Source organism: Pleurodeles waltl, chromosome 5 (assembly GCF_031143425.1).
Source record: "Pleurodeles waltl isolate 20211129_DDA chromosome 5, aPleWal1.hap1.20221129, whole genome shotgun sequence".
In the NCBI taxonomy this organism is placed as follows: Eukaryota; Metazoa; Chordata; class Amphibia; order Caudata; family Salamandridae; genus Pleurodeles; species Pleurodeles waltl.
In genome coordinates, this window is record NC_090444.1 from 703531776 (window position 1) to 703552119 (window position 20344).

The 20344-nt window shown below is 43.2% G+C and overlaps 1 protein-coding gene across 3 annotated transcripts in view; it reads right to left on the bottom strand.

Annotated features, from left to right (window-relative positions):
* Positions 1-20344, bottom strand: part of PEX7 (peroxisomal biogenesis factor 7) — a 915648-nt gene that overhangs the window by 366323 nt on the left and 528981 nt on the right. For all 3 annotated transcript variants that reach the window (XM_069234650.1, XM_069234651.1, XM_069234649.1), the window contains exons 7-8: positions 11457-11570; positions 4174-4229 (exon numbers count right to left, since the gene is read on the bottom strand). In XM_069234650.1, the coding sequence (XP_069090751.1) occupies positions 4174-4229; positions 11457-11570 (170 nt within the window). The remainder of the gene's footprint in view (positions 1-4173; positions 4230-11456; positions 11571-20344) is intronic.

Genomic DNA, 20344 nt, shown 5'->3' on the forward strand with positions numbered 1-20344 from the left:
CAGCAGATTATGCTAATAACGTTTCTCTTAAGTGCAATAGAGTTCTGTAGAACATATACTGCTCATCAATACATAATGATTAGGGCATGCACAATGGAAATCTGCATAATAATACCTCATATATCAGCACTGTGAAGTTACGGGGAGGCTATGCACAGCGCTACATAAAAATCCCACATAAATAAATGAATAGGTGCTACTTACCATGAAAATGCAACCTTATATGCTCTATGCAGTTTTTATAGTAATTCTCACAACCAAAATTACCCTTTATTAAAACAATGTAACTACTTATGTTACCGAGGGCAACAGAAGCTAAGTGAGGGTGCTTGCATTAATGCAGTTATGCAAGTCAGTCTAGGAGGGACGGCCTTGATGGAATGGCATTACTTTGTAAGAATGCTTCACACACTTGCCAATAACCAGTTTATTGTTCACTGAAGGCTATTTGTTAGCGCTGGATATATATTGCTGCACAGTTTTGCTCGTTCTGCTGGTCTGATTCCAGTGATCTCATCCTTGAACACAACGTATGCAAGATGTATTTCTTCTGCAGTAAATTTACATTTATAAGTCTGCTGCTTTTTAACTGCTCCTCACTGTGTCTCTGAAAAGGTGGATATGTAACATGTGCCCATAGAAGACTTTCACAATAAATGAACTGACTGCAGCGATGGCAAATACGTATTTTAGGTCTGAGAATGCCAATTGTTTGGGAGAAGTATGTGTGAAATAACACCTTAATTCAAGGACCAGTATGTCAAGGGGTCAATGTAGTGACCAGGGTCCGAAAGACATACTGTTGACCAAAAAGGAAATAACTGTGACCTCTGGTTTGTCCTGGTAAGTTACTTGGGTGTCGGATATATGGTTGCTGAATACATATATGTAAGTCGGTCCCTGATTCAGCAACCATGGCCTGTCATCTCCCCATGTGGTATTTCGGTGCAAGAGTTGGTTAAGTAATACACACACAATATCTATTAGCCGCATCAACAATCACAGATGTACTCTGAGAATATCTAAATCTTATTGGATGCTAGCATCTTAGCCCCATCCCTATCCCCACCCATGTCCACAGCGCAATATGATGAGTACCTGCACTTATTTTTTCCCGTTTAAAGCACTGGGTGGTACTAATGACCAGAAGAACAAGTTACTTACCTTTGGTAACAAATTATCTGGTGTGTTTTTCTCAAATATATACACAATATGGTGGCCTGTCAGAAATAAGTTCTGATGTTGAGCAATGAGTGAGGTGCCAAGCACTGGCAAACACTGGTACAAATTAAGCACAGGGAGTGCTCCACCTGCCTCCAAAGAAAAGACCATATCTTGGAATTTCCTCTAAAGATGAGAGCCTTTGTTTTGTTGTTACTGAGTTTTAATTAGACTCGATCAAGTAGGTAAAGGGAACAATGCAGGACCAAAATTTCACCTGAGCGCAGCCCACATTATCACTGAGGAAAACAACGCTTTCGGTATCATCTACATAGGAATTTAGCAAGAGAAACCAGAAGATTGTAGGAATAACACCAACAAGATAAGTTAAAGCGTAATGGCATAGTGCTCTGAGAGAAGCCCTAAGGGGTTCCACAAGCGAGAGGTTTAGAACATGACATGAATTGGGGGATGCGGACTGTTTGTGAACTCTGAGACAGAAAATAGAGAAGCCACACCAGGGAAGTACCTTGAAAACTATACTGTTCCAGCTGATTAATAAGCCTCGTATGGTAAACACAACACTGACATCGTGTAGTATCTGGGCTGCTCTACCTCAACCAGGCACAAATTGCCTGATGCAGCAAGAAGAGATACTTCTGTCCCATTGAAAGGCAGCTTAAACACAAACACGGCAAAGAAGTCAATTACTTTTTGACAAAGGAGAAGTTTGGGCAGCGGACCTATTTTTCAGGGATTTTAGAGGGGACAGGCAGCAAGATGATATGTATGATATTGAATTAAGAAGACTGATTGTTAAATCACTTTTATATAAACTAACACCAGATTTAATATTGCTTTAATATAGATCTGGGCATTATCAGTGGATTCAATGTGATAAAAAACATAAAGGCTTATATTTTTAATGCACAATTGTTTCGTCTTCTGTCACATCACTTTCAGACTTTTAATAACATGTTTTGCCCATTCTGCCCATTTACAGCCTGTTCCCTTTTCCTCTCCTTCTTTTCCAAGCCGCTTACCTTTTCTCGCTGATTCTTTCCCTCTACTATTTACCCATTGCTTTGTCCTCTCTCACCTACAATCCCTTCCCTCTTCTTGTAGGTCTCCTCCCTTCCCTCTTCTTGTAGGTCTCCTCCCTTCCCTCTTCTTGTAGGTCTCCCCCCTTCCCTCTTCTTGTAGGTCTCCCCCCTTCCCTCTTCTTGTAGGTCTCCCCCCTTGCGCCTTCTATTCTCCTGCTCTATTCTATACCTTTCATTTCTCCCAAGCCTCTTACACTTCTTGCTGACTCTCTCCTTTTAAATCCACCTTTACACTCTACCCTCCTTTTCTTTTCTCTTGATGGTGCTGCCTCTTTTATATCCATCTCTCCCCCAACACCCCCGTGGTCCACTCTTCACCTCATCTCTCAACCAGCCTCCATCTTCTCTTGTTGGTTCCAGCCTCTTAAATCGACCCCACTCCTTCTCCTCTCACTCGCCCCAGTTTCTCATATTCTCTTACTGGTTCTGCTCTTTTAATTTCACCTCTTCACTTTCCTTTCTGTTAAACTGGTACTAATTAGGTGAAACCGTTGCCCAAACAGCATTTACATCTGAAAACCTGACACAGTTAAGAAGTAATACTATCACAAAATGGGCTGCACTTGGCCACATAATCTGCCTTTTGTTGACGCATGACTTAGTCAACCCTGCCACTTAATGTAGTCTTCCCCTGCCGCAAAGTTCCAGTAGCTGTGGTGATGTGGAGTGATCTACACAAGTACTTAGTACTCCTGTTTACGTATATATTCTTTAGTGGTATTGCCGGGTGTGGAGCAACCAAGGGAGTCAGAATCAGCCGGAGTGGTATCTCCAACAAGGATACATACCCGTCAACCTCTTAAATAAAAAATGTGGTGAAGCCAGGCAATTAATTGGGTTATTCCATTGAAGTGTATGAACACGAAAACAGTGGGTGAGTTGAGAGGTATAGGTAAATCACTCCGCCCGACTAGCGATCGGGCCCTATGTAAGGGTAACTCGAGCTGGTTACCAATCGGGTTTGATTACTAGAGAACAGGAAGAACGTGTGTCTTAACAACTGTAATATGGGCAGTGTGAAAAGGCAGGTAAGTTTCGTCAAAAATGCCACAATGGTCGTGGTTTCGCTCAAAAACAGGGGCAGCCTCTCTTCTTCAGTGGAAATCTGCAAAGCTCATACCCGGGCAATGGTAGGAGTTCTTGGAATGCCTGTGGGCTTACATTGAAAACACCTGCAAGTTGGACAACGTGAACAGATCAGAGTATAATGATAAAGTCAAATGTAAATATAGAAAGCAAAAAAAAAACCTTAGGATGGAGGAAGGGGAAAACGCCTCTTCTACAAATGCAAGTATTGCTAGTGTGCTAACTACTTTAAGGGTAATGGCTTTGGTGTGACCAGTCAGTTATGGAATAAAAGCCCAACTGCCGAAAAATGGTGCTTTCAAGAAATTCAGCCAGGAAACCTCAATAAAAGAAAAAAATGGTTCAGGCATGCATGAACAATGCGGATGAACAACGAATCAAGTAGGTATATTAGCAACCTACAATGATGAGCCGAAAGAACTCTTTTTTGTGGGTGGATCTGAAAAGAAGGCCTCAGACAATGGTATCTCGACAGAATGGATAAGGTGACGCTGCTGCTACTTCCCCAGTGCTTATCAAAATTTACCATGAGTAACGGAAATACCACACCCCAATCTGTGGGAAAATGTTCAGAGCAACACCTGCCATGACGGGTTTCCTTAAAGCAGACTGTTTGGTTAACCTTCCAGGGGCCATGGACATAATACGTGCGTGGTGGGTGCATTCGGCCGTAGGATGACTGTCGCACTTCTTTTCCTTGCGCCTAAGCATGCCACGCGGTAAAGATGTTTTATATTCCACTTATTAACACGGCTTGTTTGCAGGTGAGCTGTGACTCAGACGTAATATTCCTTTCAAAAGCCACAATGGCGCAAAAAAGTACCTGACGGTGAAGTCGTAGGAGCAGGAAGCCAGTATGGTCGCGTGGAACGGAGAGAACTGGAGGAACAGAAACAATAAAAGGACTAGTAAATATAGATAAGCACGAAAACCGTCATACAAGTCTACAGCAAAAAATAGATTTAAAAAAAAACATTGGACGTCATTTTATTTAATTTACAGTCTGGTTTTCAGAAAGAGCAGCACTATGGAACACATTTTATTGACAGCTGCTGTGCCCTAAGCATCTTGTGAAATCAGCTCTCACACAGTTCCTGGAAATTTCCTCATCAGAAAGCAGGGTTCACCACCGGCTGCGAGGGCACTTACTGTGACCAGAGCTAGACAGAGATTTGTCTACTGAAGCCCGAGTATTACAGTCATATGTTTATAATGTATTGTATATCACAGTAAGGGGCTTTTCAAAATTACTTCTGCTCTTTCGTGGGGCCTGGTTAATTGCTACAATTCAAGTGAATTAACGCATCATTTGTAAGAGAAAAACATTGAACATCAAGTTGTGGCCCCCAAGCAGTGCAATTGTAAAGGGCATTCAATGTGGGAAAAACCTATAGTAGACATATAATAGAATGGAACACGTGATGCCACTGGAAATTCTAAAAACGGAAAATGTGCAGTTTGTGCAATTTCCTAAACAAGCCAGTGCATATTGCATTTCACTACTAGACGTCTGAAGTGTTTGTCACCCTTCTGCTCCTGTGGCCGAACTTCCTCTAATCACCCAAAAAGGTGGAGCTCTTGACAGCAGTTATTAGCATCGATTTGGAATTACGTGTGACACATTTTGTAGGACCTGAAGCAGTCAGTGGGGACACAAAATCCTGGAGCTCTATGGATGTGGCTACTTCCAATCTGGGATCCCTTCCTCTCTCGGATCCATTCCAAGGCTCACTGTGGTTCGCCAACACGCTGAAGCCACTGATGTATGTCTTTGTTTAGCCCAATGCTATTCTCAAATCCTGCACTAGTGAATAAGAAGCTTGTTCCCACCATAGGTTATCTAATGCTATCTAATGCAGCTTTAGTGCAAACAAAATTGCTACAAGTATTCCTCAACTTGCGTTTTACGACAACATCTCTTTCACTGCATGGATTCATCAGACGGCCCCTGGAAACAGAAATGTGTCCAGTTTTTCCTGCAGCCCATATAGGTGACAAAAAGAAAAGCAAAGTGCATACTCTTAGAGGTGAGGCCCCTAGGTAAAATCATGTCAAATGCGAGAAAAAAAAGAGGAAGGATCCTATAAAACCTGTGTCTTGCCGTTGACTATGCAGAAGCTGGCCAAATGTTTTCTGTGAAAGGGTCAAACAGGTGCTGACTAGCAAAGGGGATGGTGTGAACGTTTGTCGGACTTGCTTGTGCAAAAATGTGTCAGCAATCACCCTCAGAAAGGATTTGCGATTGTGCCAGGTCCTAATGGTGAGTTTCACCTCTAGAGGGCATGTGAATTAGGCTGTGCGTTTATGGTTCCAAATTACCCTACTATCTACTTTCTCCAAGAAGGCTGATGACCCTGTCTGAGACCAGACATGCTACGATTTCCAGATAATTCTAGAAACACATGGTTTAGTTCTCTAGAACCGTGGCATTATGGACTTAATCAATGTAACAACCTGAAACTGCAACCATCCCACAACCAATTGAGCAATATTTGCGTGACAGATTAAAGCAGTGGTTCCCAACATGGGGTCCGGGAACCACTAGGGGTCCGCGAAGCCTCCTCAGGGGGTCCGTAACTGCTGAGAAAATTAAATAATATTAAAAGTTTAGGTCTCCAGCTTTCAGTAATGACTCAGTGGGGCGTCCCTATTTTCCAATAAAGATTCAGTGGGGGTCCCGGGCTTCAGTAATGATAAAGTGAGGGTCCACAAAAGTCTAAAGGTTGGGAACCATGGCATTAGGGGATAGGTAGTGAACCCAAACCAATCTTTCTTTCAGGAGTAACACGCTCATGAACACTAGAACACCAGGGATACAAACCCTGATCTAGTGCACACAATATTGATTGCAACTACAATAAAGGCAATAACAATGGAGATGGAGGTAGCAATGTTTACCAAAACTGTGAATAAGAGGAACCACTCCACCATATTTGCGGTTACACACCTATAGCAATTGTACACTAATTCTAATATTTTTAAGCACTAAGCTAATCCTAGCACAGCAAAAAATAAAAACCTATTGAGTTTCAGAGATGGTTCACACTTGCATACCTGTTTGAACAATAGGGCTTGTGTTCACTAACATAGCAAACTCTGCCATGCATGTAATGCAAGGAGACCAGTTGTACTGATAGGTTCAGCAAGCAAAGGCTAAGTGCCTGCCTTTCTGTTATCCTTCAGTTGGAACCGGTGACATGATTCTGCACTACATACCCTGTTATCGCCTGGCATGAAGATACCCCTTCAACTCCTCACCATTTGCACTCAGCTTTTATAGCATTATTACACTGTTGTTGAGACACTTAGAATAAACAAGCAGAAAGTGTCCGGTTGTCTTTTCACTTATTTTTATTCTGCGAGACCGTGTTCAACAACAATAAATGAGACACTTAGTTATCAACCTTCTAGAAACTCGCCAGAAAAAAAAAAAAAAAAATAACAGTCGGCGTTCAGTTTAAAAACTGATAATATTTTCACGTAAACTTGATTATCACATTGCATAACATAATAATACAAACCAAATACAGATTTTATTATTCACACACATTCACTTTTGACTGGCACATGTAATTTAAGAAAGGGAATACCCAGAAGAGGCTAGATATATACTATTCGTAACAGGTATTCTGCTAATTCCCCATTCTGTGCTTCAAAATCAGCTCCAGCATATAGGAGGAAGACAAGGTAAATATATAAATACAAATAGCTTTCTTCTTTGCGCCCTAAAAACTGGAGTCCACCATATCCTTTGTCTTGAAAATCTCAAGGGCATCCCCTCATCCTCATCCATGGAACTACTAGTTAGTTCTTAATACGAAAGGTTAGGTGTTGAGCCATGTAACCAAAGAGAAATGTGCAAGCAAACCCAGACTACTCCAGAAGCACAAGCAGGAGCTCCATGTCATAATGCTTGTTAGATTTAGAAACTTCAACCAAAGCCTCCCTGCCCCAAGGAGAGGATAAAGGAATCTAGGAGATACTTGCCTGAAACACAAATTCAAAGGATGGGATTTCAGGGTGGGCACAAGAGGTGGACACCCACATGAAAGCAGATCACCACCATGCTGGGATCAGAGAATCCGCAAGGTACAGCTGCAGGAAAAAAGGGGTCTCACAGAGATATTCCATAATGGGGAAAATCCTTTGGATAAGGAAGGTTTGTAAACTCCGTATCACAGCTGGAAGAAGAGGAATCACCTTCACTCTTGCCACATCCACAGGATGGTGTGGAAACTAAAACAGTATCTAAGACATGGCACGAAAGTGTTAAGGTTCACACTTGTAGGATGTTAACTAGGAAGCTGCTGAGGAGCCGTGACACCATCAGCTTTCCAGGGAGGCTATTGGGGCTTTCCCAGTAAATTTCATAGACTGGGCCCCACTCCATGCTCTAGAACGGGGAATTCATCCACTCTCTCTAGGGAAGAAAAATTCAAAGAAGCGTGTCAGCCTCTGGGCCACCCAGCCTCTGCTCAAGTCCCTATCTGGGAGAGCAGGAATTGTTTTGCATGAAACCAGAAGTTCCCCTTTAGATGGGAAATGGCACAATGATCCCTAGCCAGTTCTGATGAGAGAGAGCCTTGAGATGATTGATTCGGGTGGTAGCTAAAGAAACCCAAAGACGAGCCCAACACTTTCATTCAAGCTATTGTCCACTTCATGTCCGCCCACCTTTAGGTGAGGCAGACTCAGGGTGGAAAATAGTTTGAGCTACTCCTATACACATACAGATGGGGACACATTTACAAAGGGAATGATTTTAATAACCAACTCTTTTTTTATTAAATCTCTTTACTGGGTTCTAAGTTTTCTTTAAATATCTGCCTCTTACACCTGGTAATCCTGCCAGCTCTCCTAGATCTTACAATATTTTTGGGGACACCACCGGACCTTATATATCAGGAGCTAAAGTACAAGGCACCTGCTCATACCATGCTTCCATCTGACTATGCAAGGGAGTGTTGACTTCTTCCAATTCTGAGTAATGTTCTTTTCCCCAATACTAAACCCAGCCTAAGTTGGTACTTCTAAGCCCCACGATGCCCTCATTCTCAAGTATATGTTGTAGAGCAATTTTTGGATTTCGGTCAATTGGTCACTTCAATACTGCTTTAAATGTGTAAAATATCCCCTCCCAGAAAAGCCTGAGACCTGAACAGGACCAAATTGTATGGCTAAAGTTCCCCACCTCTGGCCGACATCTAAAGCATTCTGGACCAGAACCTCACCAGAAGCACCACAATGTCTCAGGAGGTTGGCTATACCATATATAGATTTTTGAACTTTATTATTTTGAGACTGCAGCCTCGCGCAAGGCCATAAGTGCAAAAGTCCACTCCTAGTCTTCGAGGTTGCCAATGTTTTCTTCCCAGGCTTCTCTAAGGTGAGTGAAGGTATCAGGGGAGTTAGTAAGCAGGGTTTCACACAGATAGATAATTGTGCCCTGCACAGGAAACTGAGAAAGTGTCATATTCACCTATAGTACACTGAAGTTGGATAAATCATGCAGTCGTAATAAGTAAAGCATAATAGCTAGTCTAACTTAGAGGTAATGGCAGAATTGCATATGGAGGAGTCCAAATTCCTTCTTGATTTCGGAAAAGGGTTTTAACGTCCCCCCTGCCACTATGTCCCCCAGCAGTAAAATCCCTAGCTGATCCCAGCCTTCAAAGCCCTCCAACAAGGCAACCTCCAGTATGGTGGATAGCAGGGGAGGTTGACTAGTCACTCACCCAGTCTATCTCAATTGTTTGGTTGAGGCACTCCCTATTTCCATCACCATCTTCGCTGCAGGGACACTCCTGGAGGGAGTTTCGCTCCATGTAGTTATTGGATTAGAAAGCCCTCACCAAAGGCCCACACATGAACTGCATTTGCTGGGTCTGGCATAGATCCGATGTCCAGGAGTAGATACATTCTTCATGACAATTAGGTGTGGAGTTCTGTGATATAATATAGGGTCGATCATTGTAGCGCCCTCAACTTACATTGATTTATAACACTTAACAAATCAGACATAGGGACAACCATTATGTCACAACAATATTCTCAATAATGAAGTCAAGGTGAGCAAAAGGCTTTGAGAAAGAATGAAAGGTTAGTTTTGTAGTGTATACAAGAGTTTAGGGAGAATAATATTTTTCATTAGCACAGTTCTACATAGTATTTGTAAGACTAAAACTAGCCTTATTTGTGTCTTAGCATACACAGTGAGGTATGTTGTCTGTTCGCGCTAGGTCGATATGTGGGTGAGTAGAATCCATATGTTTTTGATGCTCTGTGTTTTTACTCAGATCCCTATGGCCTCAACCCAAGCCTGCATTCTAAGTCCTGTGTAGAGTATACGTTTGTAGACTAGAAAGCGTAACACAAAGCTTATGCAACCTAGGAGTGCAAAGAGGTAATCCAATTAAATAGTATTGAAGGCCTTCTCAAAGTCAATCAGTAACAAAGCAGGTGGCTGAGACAGTCTATGTCCCATGGACAACGCATCAAAGGCACAACAGATAGTGTGTCTAGTGGCAGGTTAGGCATAAAGCTACTTTGATCAGAATGAACTAAATTAGTAATGACTGTGGTAAGATGTGCCACCAGTATCATGGCAAGGATTCCAGACCTACTATTTATTAGGGAGATTGGTAGGTATCACTCACATCTCTCTTAGGGACAATCAGGCTATGGTATGACCACTATGTCAGTCTCACTAATCTTTGTTGGGAAACCTTCGAGGACCCTAGCATTTAAACAGGTCCAAAAGTGCCTGTGCCAACAAGGTAGCTAGACACTTGTAGAACTCACAGGAAAGGCATCTAAGTCCGGCTCCTAATGGAAAGCCATTATCATTGCTGTGAGGAAGGCGAGGCAGGGTCAGGGTGACATCACAAACATGGGTGCATAATAAGTGTATGGGAAAACACATATGGTGCAGGGGAAAGGACAAGGCATACTACAGATACCAGATACACATGATAGACGGGCTATAAAGCTGTCCGGTAGAGGTAGAGAACTGGCCAGAGGGATCTGGGAGTAAGAACCCAACTGTGAACCAGCTTTTGTACTCTCTGCCGGGTTAGACCTCTCGCTTCCAGGGCAGTACAGGCAGCAGTACTATTTAAGCTCACAAGCAGAATGGAGAAGCAAACTGACAACTTTCCGTTTGTTGTTTGGCTTCCTTAATTGGGCAGTTTGTCACTAATATTTTTTTTGCTTTTACCCTTTTCCGGTTCCCCAGTGTTAGTGGAATTTAGGCAGGGTACTTGCTATTCTGTGCTTGTTTGTCTCATACAGTAGTCTGGCTCTCCATGCGCCCTGGAGTTCTACGCCTGTATCACGGTCAGTGCGGGAGAATATGTGAGCTGAGCAGAAATTCAACAGGCACATGCGGCAGGAGGAAGTGCAGGAGGAAGTGCAGGGGGACGGAGCAAGCGCCCGGGATTGATGGTGTTCACCATTTTTGTGCAGGGCAAAAATGAGCTGCGAGTCCCCATTTTGCAGCCTGGACCTTCCACAAGTCTCGACATACAAAGAAGAAGCAAAACTGGAGAGCAGAGGGAGGTGGGGCTTCTCTATGAGTAGCAAAGAGGATCTAGCATAAAGGATAAAAAAGAGAGGTTTCTTTTAAAAAATAAAAACGAATAAATTAAGGAAATGTATTTTGAACATCAATCACGAGCTTAGGTATCTGTTCCTGTTTTAAAAAGACACAACAATGACGATAATATATTTACCGGGTCACATACTAACTATTTTCTGCACGAAACCATCGACTGACAACCAGCGAGACAACCCTTATTACTTAAGCAAATCTTCAAACTTGTAAGAACCGAGTCACTCAGTACGAAGTTGCCCGGATTTTGGTGCGGGGCAGCAATCTCGGCCGTCCTTGCACCACATTGTGGCATGGATGAGTTTGGAATTTTCTGGAGCGGTGTCCCGTGCAGCGGTAACGCTCTGAGTGGGATGTCGCAACCGTGACGAATACCTACGTGTATACCGAAACCTAGTCAATATCTCTATCAAATTAACATGCAGATGATTATTTTGTACATTTTTTAAGAAAAAAAGCAATTAAAAAGACAACAGATGTGAAACAAAATAATGTACCTTTACTCTTCGGACAGCGTAGGAGTGGCCACGTAGGTCAAAGACAGGCTGCCGTACAGTTCTCAGGTCCCAGCCTCTCAAACTGCAGTCTACGGCCGCGGTTACAAGCAGTTTCTAAAATATGAAACAAAAATACATTTTCCATTACATTCTAGGTGAATATCCAGAGGTTATTTGGTGTGTTTATGTCAGGCCAGGTCTGCTGGGCTGAGGGAACTCGTTAGCAACTCAGCAATCTTTGGAATAATGATTGCTTGTTGTCAATAGAACCACAAGAACCAGATATTACTGTCTGGTCACTGCCTGCCAAGTCGCCCCCTTTATCAGGCCTTGACCACTTCGGGGTAGTGAAGGTGATTAGCCAAGGCTTACTCAAAAGCGGCGCAGAATACTCAGATACATTTACCATTAGAATGGTGCTCAATAAATATAAGAACCCTTGATCAAAAAAAGTCTAAGGCTTTAATTCAAAATTAGGACTTTCTTTAGGCTCGCACGATGTTGCTATCAAAACATGCGATATGGGTAATCTTGTTCTCCCATATACGTAAATGGGACACAATGGAATTATGTAATAATCTGTGTGTGAGGCTTCCAGCATACTAACAGGATTGCACACTTTTGCACAGAAACGTTGTCTAGTATGCAGGAGAAAGTTAGAGCTCTCTGCGGGAGCTTTGCAAATTCCTATTGTCTATATGGATGGAGGTATATATATACCTCCATCTATATATATATATATATATATATATATATATATATATATATATATATATATATATATACATACATATATATATATACATACATATATATATATATATATATACATACATATATATATATATATATATATATATATATTTATATATATTTATATATATATATATATATATATACACACACACACATATATGTGTGTGTGGTGCAGATGTGGGGAACTCAGGTAAGCATGCTCACAGTCCTCGACTTGGGGTAGAGAGCTCGCAGCTTTCATCAATGGCCAGTGCCTCCTAGCGAATACGTTGCAAGGAGGCTGTTCAAATAAAGCCAACAGCCTCCTTCTGCACCGGGCCAGCAAATTATTTGATTCTAGTCACATTCATCTCCCAAGGCCTCAAAATGTAAGGTGCTTTAAGTACAAACGTTTCAAAACTGTACAGTGTGCTAGCTATTATTGTCTCAAATATATGTTCCAACCCTCCCCTCCTTAGCACGTCCTCATTCTCGTAATGTTAACTGAGCCGAACCCATGCTGTACTATGTTCTGTACCCTATACCCTTGCTATAGAGCACTTACTGTTCACATTTTGTGGCTACTTATAATTAGTTTGGCCTTCTACTGTGTGTATGCAATGAATAAATGTGGGATGGACTGTTCCATTCCAAATGTAGATGAACGGACTGAACATGCCCCAAGTGCAGATAAATGTAGTACATAATGACAATTCACTGAATACAAATTGGAAAGGGAAGCTCTGTTTCACATTCCAAAGGAATGGCACCAATACCCTTATTATCCTATAGGGTTTTATGAAAGTACTTGTATATACTCCCTGAGCATAATAAATACTTTTATGAGAATGTCAACACATGCCACACTAACTCATTTCCTTTAATATTTCAATTATGTTCTGATACACGTCTGGTATAGTTTTAGTTAGCTCAGAATTTCCACAGGAAGAGCAGTTTTTGTTTCGCTAGTAACTTTGGCACCATTTGAGAAATCTTCATGGCACTTTACATAAAAAATGTCATCCCTCTCAGCACCTTGCTGGAAAGTTACAGGGTGATCTGTCAAGCATGGGGCAAGAACAAGCAGTGGGGGGTCCCAAATGTTGATGCCCCATATTTATTCTCATAGGACATTTGAGAAACGATACAGAAAAAAACAGCTTAACAGAACTGCATCAAATGTGGCAGAACGTTAGAACTAAAACCATGCTTTTCAATATTTGGTGTGCATCGGTTAACACTGATAAAATGTTATCGATATCTGGGTTGTTGGAATCCAGATATGTTATGATTGGCCCATTCCGCCAACCATCTTCATTCACTGGTTTGCTGTTGTGTCATCCATATTTTTCATCTCTAACTACTAGAGCATACAGCATGGAGCAATAGAAATTCACCCATTGATTAACTTCGCTCTGAGTGAGGGCACTTATTTCTTTCATAAGGAGCACATCCACACAAAGTAGCTCCTTTCCGTACCAAGGACTGTTATGGCAAAGTATGTTTTGAGAGGCAATACATATTTTTAGATTGGCGAAGGCCCGGGAGCTTCTCAAAAATACATTTTCACAAAACCCATAATAAAAGAAAACAAGCATTGACAAAGCCAAAATGCTAGCAGCCAAAGCAAGACCTATAGGTTTGCCATTGCAGGTTTTTTAATGATGGTGTCTGTTGTTGCATGGACTCTGTTTGTGTGGATCATTTTTTTGTGTAAAATCTGCCAACTTCCTGGCACATATTCCATTCTGCATGCAGCACATTGTGTGCCACCTTTCCTGCTTTTTTGCTACAATTTACTGCTCAGTCGTGGGACAGAACAAAATGGGTGGCAGATTTACTGAACGCTCCAAAGCAGCATAAATGTCATTCCTGCCAGAAAATGCACTACATTCTGTTTATTGGCTATTTTACCTTTCCAACCACCTTTAAATCAGATCCTTTGTGCTTGCCGGCTTTCACCCAAAATGGACTCTAGTATTTGCCCCGGCTATTGGGAACACAGAGCTTGGACTAACCAGACCCATGAACTCTTTTGAGAAATTATCACTTGCAGAAAAAAACAAAAGGCCACTCCCTGAATTCTTATGCATGCCTAAATTCCACAAATATAACGACCTGTATGCTAACCAAACTTCCACTTACATCTTGTGTAAGACTACTTATTTACTACTGTGAAAATCACTGTAATTGTATTTATATAGTGCTTACAACCAGTCGCAGCTGGCGACTCGGAATGGTGGCGGAGGCCAAACAATTACATGTATGTATAAAAAAATCTACTTACCTCATAGCCGCGCTGCCCCCACGTTGCTGCCGTTGCACTCCAGGCACTGGCTCCCACCCTGCCCTGCGCCAATCACGACGCTGCTCAGAGCAGCATTATGACTGGCCGGAGCGCCCCGACTGGACGCTCCAGCACAGACTGGGAGCCTGTGCAGGATATCTCTCCAACTCGGCACCACAGTGCCCAGTTGGAGAGAGCCCTTGTGCGCATGTGTGTTTGGCTGGCCCGAGACGGCTGGCCAAACATACATGTGCACTGAGGGGAGTGCTCTGTGCACTACTCTCCATGCTTGTCACCCCCATGGCCTTCCCCATTAGAAACAAAACAACAATAAACAGAGTTTATTGTTGTTTTGTTTCTAAAGGTTGCATCTCTTGCTGCTGCTGGCGGGGGGGGGGGCTCCTCCGCCCTAACGGAGGAGCCGCCCCTGCTTACTGCCCCTGACGAGGCGTTGAATCGCTTTTCGGCGAGTAGCTTGATACTAGGATACCCAAAAGGAGAAGGGGTGGATCAGTATAAGGAAATAGGAGTCAATTTGAGCTGTGGACATGTGAGTCGGTTAGTTGGTTGAACAGAATAATGGGGGAATAGAAGAGGGAACAGTCTAGAAAGTGTTAATTGGGAGATCATAGTAGTAAGATGAGGTTTGGGATGAGTAAAAGGAGAGATGGAGGAGGGAAGAGTGTATAGAAAAGGATTAGGGAGATCAAAGTAGTAAAATAAGGTTTGGGATTAGTCACAGGAGAGATAAATGAGGAAGAATTTAGAAGGGTTGTTTGGGAGATTACAGTAGTAGAATGAGGATCAGGGTGAGCCAGAAGAGATAGAGGAGGGAAGAGTCTAGAAAGGGTTATTTTGGAGATAATAGTAGTAGAATGAGGTTTTGGATGAGTCAGAGAGAGGATAAAGAAGATAGATTGAGAGAGGTATAGGGTGAGACAGAAGACGTGCAGTACTGTTTCTCTATATTACGAATTCTAAAGCCCGTAAGCAAGACCAGTCTGGATTGTCTAATAATTGTCAGTTGTTCGTAATTTTCTGTGGGAGGAAGGCTCTTGAGGCAAGAAACTACAAGCACCTCACTTTTTTGAATTTAGAATACAATACACAGCCTATAAATATGACAACAGATAAGAAGCTATGCTGGAATTCCACCATGCCATGATGTATCTTAAATATGATGGGTATGTACAACATGCCACATGTTTAGCAAGTTCCTTACAAAAGCACCTGTTCAAGTCCCAAAGCACACTTGTGAGAAAATCCAGCCAACGGAAGAAGAAAAGCATCGCTTGTGATAGTTCCAATTTTTCAATCAAACAGTAGCTCCCAGGGCGTAGCTTCCACTGGTGCAGCAGGTGACGGGCACTGGGCAGTGGAGGCCTGGGGGCTCAAAGAATCCCGATTATTACTGTATTTCACACTTTAAACAGCGGTTGGAGGCCCCATTTCCTTCTTTGCACTAGGGCCCATGACACACTGGCAGCTCCCAGTCGCACTTTACACAGCAGCTCAAGGGCTCACCCTCCTCTCCTATTTCATAAAAGGGACTGGAGGTTGAAGTGGGTGCAAGCAGTCAGCGAACTACCATTTCAGTGGCTTGCATCAGGGAGAACAACGGACACCCCTAATGCAATGGCTGTCCCCTAGAATATCCTGGTAAAGTTTGGCTGCTAGCCTATGTGCTAAAGAATGTTCTCTCGATACATAATTTGTATCCTGTTGCTAACTTGAAGGGAGCCTTGCCCCGGTAAATAAGTCAGAAATGTATTATAGCTGCTGAATTCTGACACATCCCTGGACAAGGATGCCCAACATTCTTACGTCCATGTCATGTGAAACAAGTTATGTCACACATGGATTGCAGGCCAAATCGTGTGAACGGGCAGCGAAAGCTCCTCGTGCACTTAACTACAAAGATCCCGTATGGTGGCAGATACGCACAGGCTCGAGTCAGGTTGCAACTGAGAATAAGGGAGTTGGAGGCAGAGGGATTTTTTTTTTTTTATGCATCTGGTGTCGTTGACTATAGTTTAACAGTATATGTTGCTGATAATAATAGGCAACATAGACAATGCCTGGGGTAAATTAGGTGTTGTCCATGCAGTGCCGGAAATGAAAGAAATACTCCGGGATTGTTTAAAAAGGGACCAAGTGTTGGCAGCAGAAAAGGGCGGAGTCACGTGCAGAGTCTGGCAGTCAACTTAAACATTTAGTTGTCCCAAAGTAATTAGCAAAATGGACAAATGTGATAGTAAGTAAGTGCTGGCTTACTTAACTGGTCGTGAGCAGACTGCACTTTAAAATATTGTAGATTTTATTGTTACCAACTGCAAAGATTGTTATATACATAGCAGTTTCCAAAATAAAATAACAGTATAATAGATCCTGTGGTTGATGCACATGCTGAAGAAATAGGTGTGCAGTCCAGGCACAGGTCTGGCTCATCATAAAACGGTGCAGAGGGTTAATGTGCATGCAGAAAAGCACAATACGTAAAATATTTGTATTTTATGTAGACAGCTTAGTGGGTTGCTACTTTCTCTTACTTGCCAGTCACAAGTTATAACCCTTGCAGCACTTATTTTTGAGGGCCGGGGATTATTCTCCAGCCTCAAGCATTTGCTGCGAGCAAAATAAAAACATTAGAAAGAAGGAGGAAAGGGAAAACGAAAAAGTGTCACAAAGGGAGAAAGTAGAAAGCTGCAAGAGTGAGGGGAAGGGGCAGGGAGTGGCTGTAAATGGATTGAAGAGGTCCGAGATGGCTTCAGGGTAACTCTGCCTCAGTATTCCGTGTTCCCACACTTATTTGCAGCAGCCGCGTGTTTAAGAGGAGAGCTTTGGGCACCAGCACGTTTTTATGTACAAATTAAGCACTGCAGCAAGTCCTCATGTGCTCACTGTGAGGATGTGGCATCATACAGACGCAAAAGAGCTGTCTACCTGGTGCCTTAAGTTCGCCGGGATGAAAGCTGAATGAATCCGCCTACCACCGAAGTCAAAAGGTTGTAAGTAACACAAAGTCTGATATGAAGTAGATCAACGTTGTTAACAGAACACATGGCCCTTCCTCCTCCTACTAGAGAGGCCTTTCCCCGCTGATCCCACCTCGCAAGGCACTGAAAATGAAATTACCAATGCTTTCATGTTGGCGGCAGCAGGTACGTGACTCCAATAGCCGAAGGACTGAGTCAGTTAGCTGATTTGCTGACGACCACTGGGTAAAATCCCTTCACCAGAATAACCATCATTCACCACACCATTTGGCACTTCTTACTTAACCAGATGCAAGAATCCTAATTTAATATTCCATCCTTTTGGCCATGCAAAAATGTGTCCTAAACTCCTGTTGCTGTCCTTGCTGTTCTTGCTGTTGCACTGCCATAACGTTCAATTATTATCCGATACATTAATATGCTTGCACCTTCTCCAGGCGTGTAAAAGCAGAATAAAAAACAGGCAGATTCAACCCAGATTACGAGATTCAAGCAGCCAAGATCCAGATGAATTGCCTAAACAAGCAACATTTGAAATAGTTCCAGTCAAGCTCGCCGTATTTGTTCTAAACTAGTTTCACCACTTTGGGGGTCATTATGAATGCTGGCGGTTTTTCCAGTGACCGCCAGCCCCCTGGGACCCCGCCAGCCATATTACAAACATTCTGCTGGGCCGGTGCCCGCCGGCCCAGCAGAACGCCTGGCCAGGACACTGCCGTCAATGCCTTCAAATGCCGTCAAAGATCACTGCCCGCGCGACGGCCACTGCACAGGGGCCCCTGAGAGTAATTCTCGATAAGAGCTGCCATTGAAGAGAAGCTGCAGAAGAGGAAGCTGGCTCGTTATCAAAGGAAACCTTCATGGCCAAGATAGTGCTGCTTACCTCTGGTGCCCTTCCGGCCAGTCCCTCACAACTTACTCTGAAAACCAACTTGGAATACATGAAATGCTACTCCATCATCCACAAGGCCCCGAAAATATTGAATGGATTATTTTCATACTAGGTTGTATTGTAGGGCTTTCTGGCAACTCAGGGCCTTATTATGACTTCAGCAGACATAAAAGCCCATCCGCCGAAGTCCCAACGGGTAGGTTGCCGCCAGTTTGGCTTCCCGCTGGGCCCATTACGAGTTTCCCGCTGGGTCTGCGGGCATAAACTAAATTTTTGCATGGTGGTCCAGCGGGAAAAAGCCTACAGCATCGTCGCCGGCTCGTAGCAGAGCCGGCAGAAATTCTATAGTGCATAGGGTGCACTAGCATCCATTGCAATGTTCACCATCTGCAAGGTAGACAGTGAACATTGCGACGGGGCTGGCCAGGGGGCCCATGTCAAGTGCATAGGCCCCCTGGGGCCCCCTGCACCCTGTCTCTGCCAGCCTTTTCATGATGGTGATTCTGCCATAAAATCGGTGGCAGAGAAGGGGGTCGTAATCCCCAGGGCAGCGTTGCCCTGGAGGATTTGAACTGCCAGCACTGCCAGGCCAACGTGGAGTCATAATCTGGCAATGCTAGTGGTCCGACCAGGGCACTACTGCTGCGGTTGTAGTATGACGCTCAAACCGCCACATTGGCGGCAGTCCGACTGCCACCACGACCCTGGTAGTCATTAGACCGCCAGGGTCATAATGAGGCCCTCAATATCTGCAGATTCATCTTAAAAGTTTTGAGACGCCTAATAATGAAGGGTTCAAGAAACAAGTCTTAGGGTTCAGACTGACAAACCATTGCATTGCCAGTAAAAGGATGCCTGATTACCAAAACTGGCAATACCAAACTGAGGCACTTAGGATCAATGACAAAAATTAACTGCTCCTGACCCTCTTGATTATTTTTGAATACTAACTGGAGACAGTGACATAGTTTTCGGACCAATTCAGAGATGAGTCATCTCTCGAGATACCTAGACCCTTCCAGACCAAGGTTAAAAACTGAGTGAACTGCTATCATGAATTGTGGAAAAAAAATTAATACAACAAGAGGAGCCCAAAACGTGCAAGCATTCTAATGTAACATAAAACTCTGATACAAGGGTGTTTACATACTAGTTTAGGTGTGGAAGAGAGGGATTTACTTTCATTTTATCCACTACATGAGAGGTTATGGAAGGGAATGCTTCTGCATTTAATGAACGATCATAGATGAGGGTGGTAGCATGTGACATGGGGGTGGTGCGCTCCCCAGCCAATTGCCTAGTTGTGTGTGTGAAGGCACACTAAGTTTCAGGGGGATCAAAGCAGCTACTTCGAAGGGACCTTAATTTATGGTCCTGTCTTGGAAGGCTTAGTTGCATGGCCTACCAGATTTCTGGTATGTGCAAGGCAACAAGGAAGCCATCCTGTACAAGTCAACATATTAGTTGGGGTTCTTTATGGAGAGAACTTTTCAGGGGTGGCATATGGTGGCTACACAGACAGGGGTTCCAAAAACAAAAAAGTGTTTATTATTTACGGAGATACGAGATGGTGGCAGGTTACTTTATGCCCTGGATCTTTCTAGGTAGTACTTTATAGTCTTTAGCAACGTCTTGTGAGTCCCTGTCCATCATTCCCCACGAGGTTCCAGATGAGTTTCCAGGCTTTAAGGCCAAGAGGACTGGGTTCCTATCCACCCTGTGGTGAGACATAAGGGAATTTCAGCAGGTCACGTCTTCTTACATGTAGGAATTATAGGGAACTAGCTCCACGCATGGCATCCTCCCTCATGTTATTATTCGTACATTTCCTAAAAGGGTATAGTGACCGTCTTAGTGGCGACCTGAGGTAAGTTGGTGTGTGGGATACAGAAGAAAGGATCACCCATCCTACAAAAGCACGTTCTCACTTTTTTGTTGTGTGGGAATTTGTAGATCAACACAGCAGCTCACTTACTAA